The sequence below is a fragment of the Habropoda laboriosa genome, unplaced genomic scaffold (assembly GCF_001263275.1).
Source record: "Habropoda laboriosa isolate 0110345459 unplaced genomic scaffold, ASM126327v1 scaffold107, whole genome shotgun sequence".
Lineage (NCBI taxonomy): Eukaryota > Metazoa > Arthropoda > Insecta > Hymenoptera > Apidae > Habropoda > Habropoda laboriosa.
In genome coordinates, this window is record NW_017100249.1 from 2,201,695 (window position 1) to 2,203,988 (window position 2,294).

Here is a 2,294-nt window from a genome sequence, read left to right on the forward strand (position 1 = left end):
GGCGGGTAGCGCGGGGCCCGCGGGCCTGCATTGGTCGGGCAGCACGTGCGGGCCACCTGCACCTAACCGGTGGGGTGACCTGTTATAAAAGGCCCTGTAGCACCCCCCTGCCAGTCAGAGACCGGCTTGCAGCCGAACCGTTTTCAGACTCACCAGATCTTACGTTCCTTCAAACATAACACATTCGAGTTCACCCGCCAGTTCTCGTCCGTTCCTCTTCTCTCCTCCTTTCTTCCTCCTTCTCGTCTTCTTCTACCTACGTTATCTCTCTGTGTACGCTTCTTCCTCCTTTTTTTCCCCGCAACACGTTCATCTGTCGGATACGTACGTTTAACCCCGGTGCCGGTCGAACAGTTAGTTCAGTTCAGTCCCGACAAGCGTACCGCGAGGATCGATTTGTCGTCGAACGGAGAAAACCCACATCGATAGTGCTCGCATACGAGAAAGTGTGTATTTTTCAATCAAGAAACGCCAACAAACAAAAAAAACGGTGGACATTCTTCTTTGTTTTGCATACATGTGTGAAGCAGTGCAGTGATCACGCTGAGGATTACCTTGACAGTTATCATTTTTTTTTTTTTTTGCGATACCTCTGATTAAGGAGGCAGAAATATTGTGTGATCAGTGTGAGCAATTGGGAACAATTGGATTAACGCTACGGTGTAACGGCTTCGCGGTGTCAAGTACCTGCGAACTGCCGACATAATAATTAACAACAGTGAAGAAACCAGCTGAAGAAACTTCAATATGCTGGTCGAAGAGATGCCCAGGAGTTCCGCCAAGAGGAACAACAGTTACAGCCACTGTCCGCTTAAGAAACGGCCAGTGTATCTTTTTCTCAACGAAGAAGTTCCGGAAGTGATTAAAGGTGAGTCTCGATCATTTTATTCTAACCCTAATCAACCCGTCTTACCAGTAAAAAAAAGAAAAAGAATCCTTCCTCCAAACGATTCCAACAAATCGTCAAAAAAAAGATCATACGTCTAAAACGAACGTTCCTTTCTCTTCTCCAGAAGAAATAATCGACGTAGTGGTGGACGATATCCCCGAGCCCGAGAATCTCAGCACGAAACCCGAAGATCTGAGCAGAGCTGCGGAGCGTTGCCAACAACCTGAAGAGCCGGAGCAACGCGCCTCCTCCTGGTTTCCTACGCCTGTCGTCAAAGTTTCCCCGTCTCCTCCGCTCGCGACGAGGCCGACATCGCCGACAGTGCACCACCATGTCCATCCGATGCATCACATCCATCAGCATGATCCAACGAAAGCGATCACGCCGCCGGTAGGCATCGCGCCAATTCACCCGGTGGCAAAAAAGGCGCGAGTGGAAGTGATTCAGCACGAGAATTCCTCGTCGTCGACGGCCGCGGTGACGGCCACGTCAACGCCGTTGCACTTCATGGCGAGCAAAGCGCCGTTGGAACCGTTGAATTTGAACACGCCAGTCGAACCGTTGGCCCATTACGCGACACCAGCGTGGGCTCGGACAGCTCCGCTCTATCCGCCACACTACTTGCCCTATCCGGCGGCTTATCATCGCTATCACCACGCGGGAGCCGAGTTGTATCCGTCCTATCCGATGCCGGCGTATCCTCACTCGTCCCCGGAGCATCATCCGTCGACATCACCGCCGCCACACGGTGCACTGACCTGTCCAACCATCCAACGACCGATCGCCAGGAGTTACGGTCACTGGACGAGCCCCGATTACTGCGGACTATCGCCTACCAGTTCCCTAGGCTCCGGATCCCTCAGGTCACCACCGCCGGTCACGCCGGAAGATCTCTCGTATCCGGCGAGCGACAGCGGAAGATCGTCCGCTGGTAGCACGTCAGCCGGCTCGACGATCGCGAACACGAAAACCGAGAAGACAGAAGCGTCCAGCGGCTCGACGACGTCTCTGTCCTCCTTGTCGTCGATCTCGTCCACGTCACCAAGGTACCAATGCCCCGATTGTGGAAAATCCTACTCGACGTATTCTGGTTTATCGAAACACCAACAGTTCCACTGTGTCGCGGCCGAGGGACAAGCGAAGAAATCGTTCTCGTGCAAGTACTGCGAGAAAGTGTACTTCAGCCTTGGCGCGTTGAAGATGCACATCAGGACTCACACTCTGCCCTGCAAGTGTCACCTCTGCGGCAAAGCGTTCTCGAGGCCGTGGCTGCTCCAGGGGCACATCAGGACCCACACCGGCGAGAAACCGTTCAGCTGTCAGCATTGCAATCGCGCGTTCGCCGACAGGAGTAATCTGAGGGCACACCTTCAGACGCACAGTGACGTGAAGAAGTACTCGTGCA

At 53.6% G+C, this 2,294-nt stretch overlaps 1 protein-coding gene across 1 annotated transcript in view; it reads left to right on the forward strand.

The window, feature by feature from the left end:
* Window positions 1–747: 747 nt before the first annotated feature.
* Window positions 748–2,294, forward strand: part of LOC108572188 (protein escargot-like) — a 1,624-nt gene continuing 77 nt past the window's right edge. The window contains exons 1-2 of the mRNA XM_017934388.1: window positions 748–868; window positions 1,014–2,294. The exon at window positions 1,014–2,294 is cut by the window's right edge and continues 77 nt beyond it. Of these exons, the coding sequence (XP_017789877.1) occupies window positions 748–868; window positions 1,014–2,294 (1,402 nt within the window). The remainder of the gene's footprint in view (window positions 869–1,013) is intronic.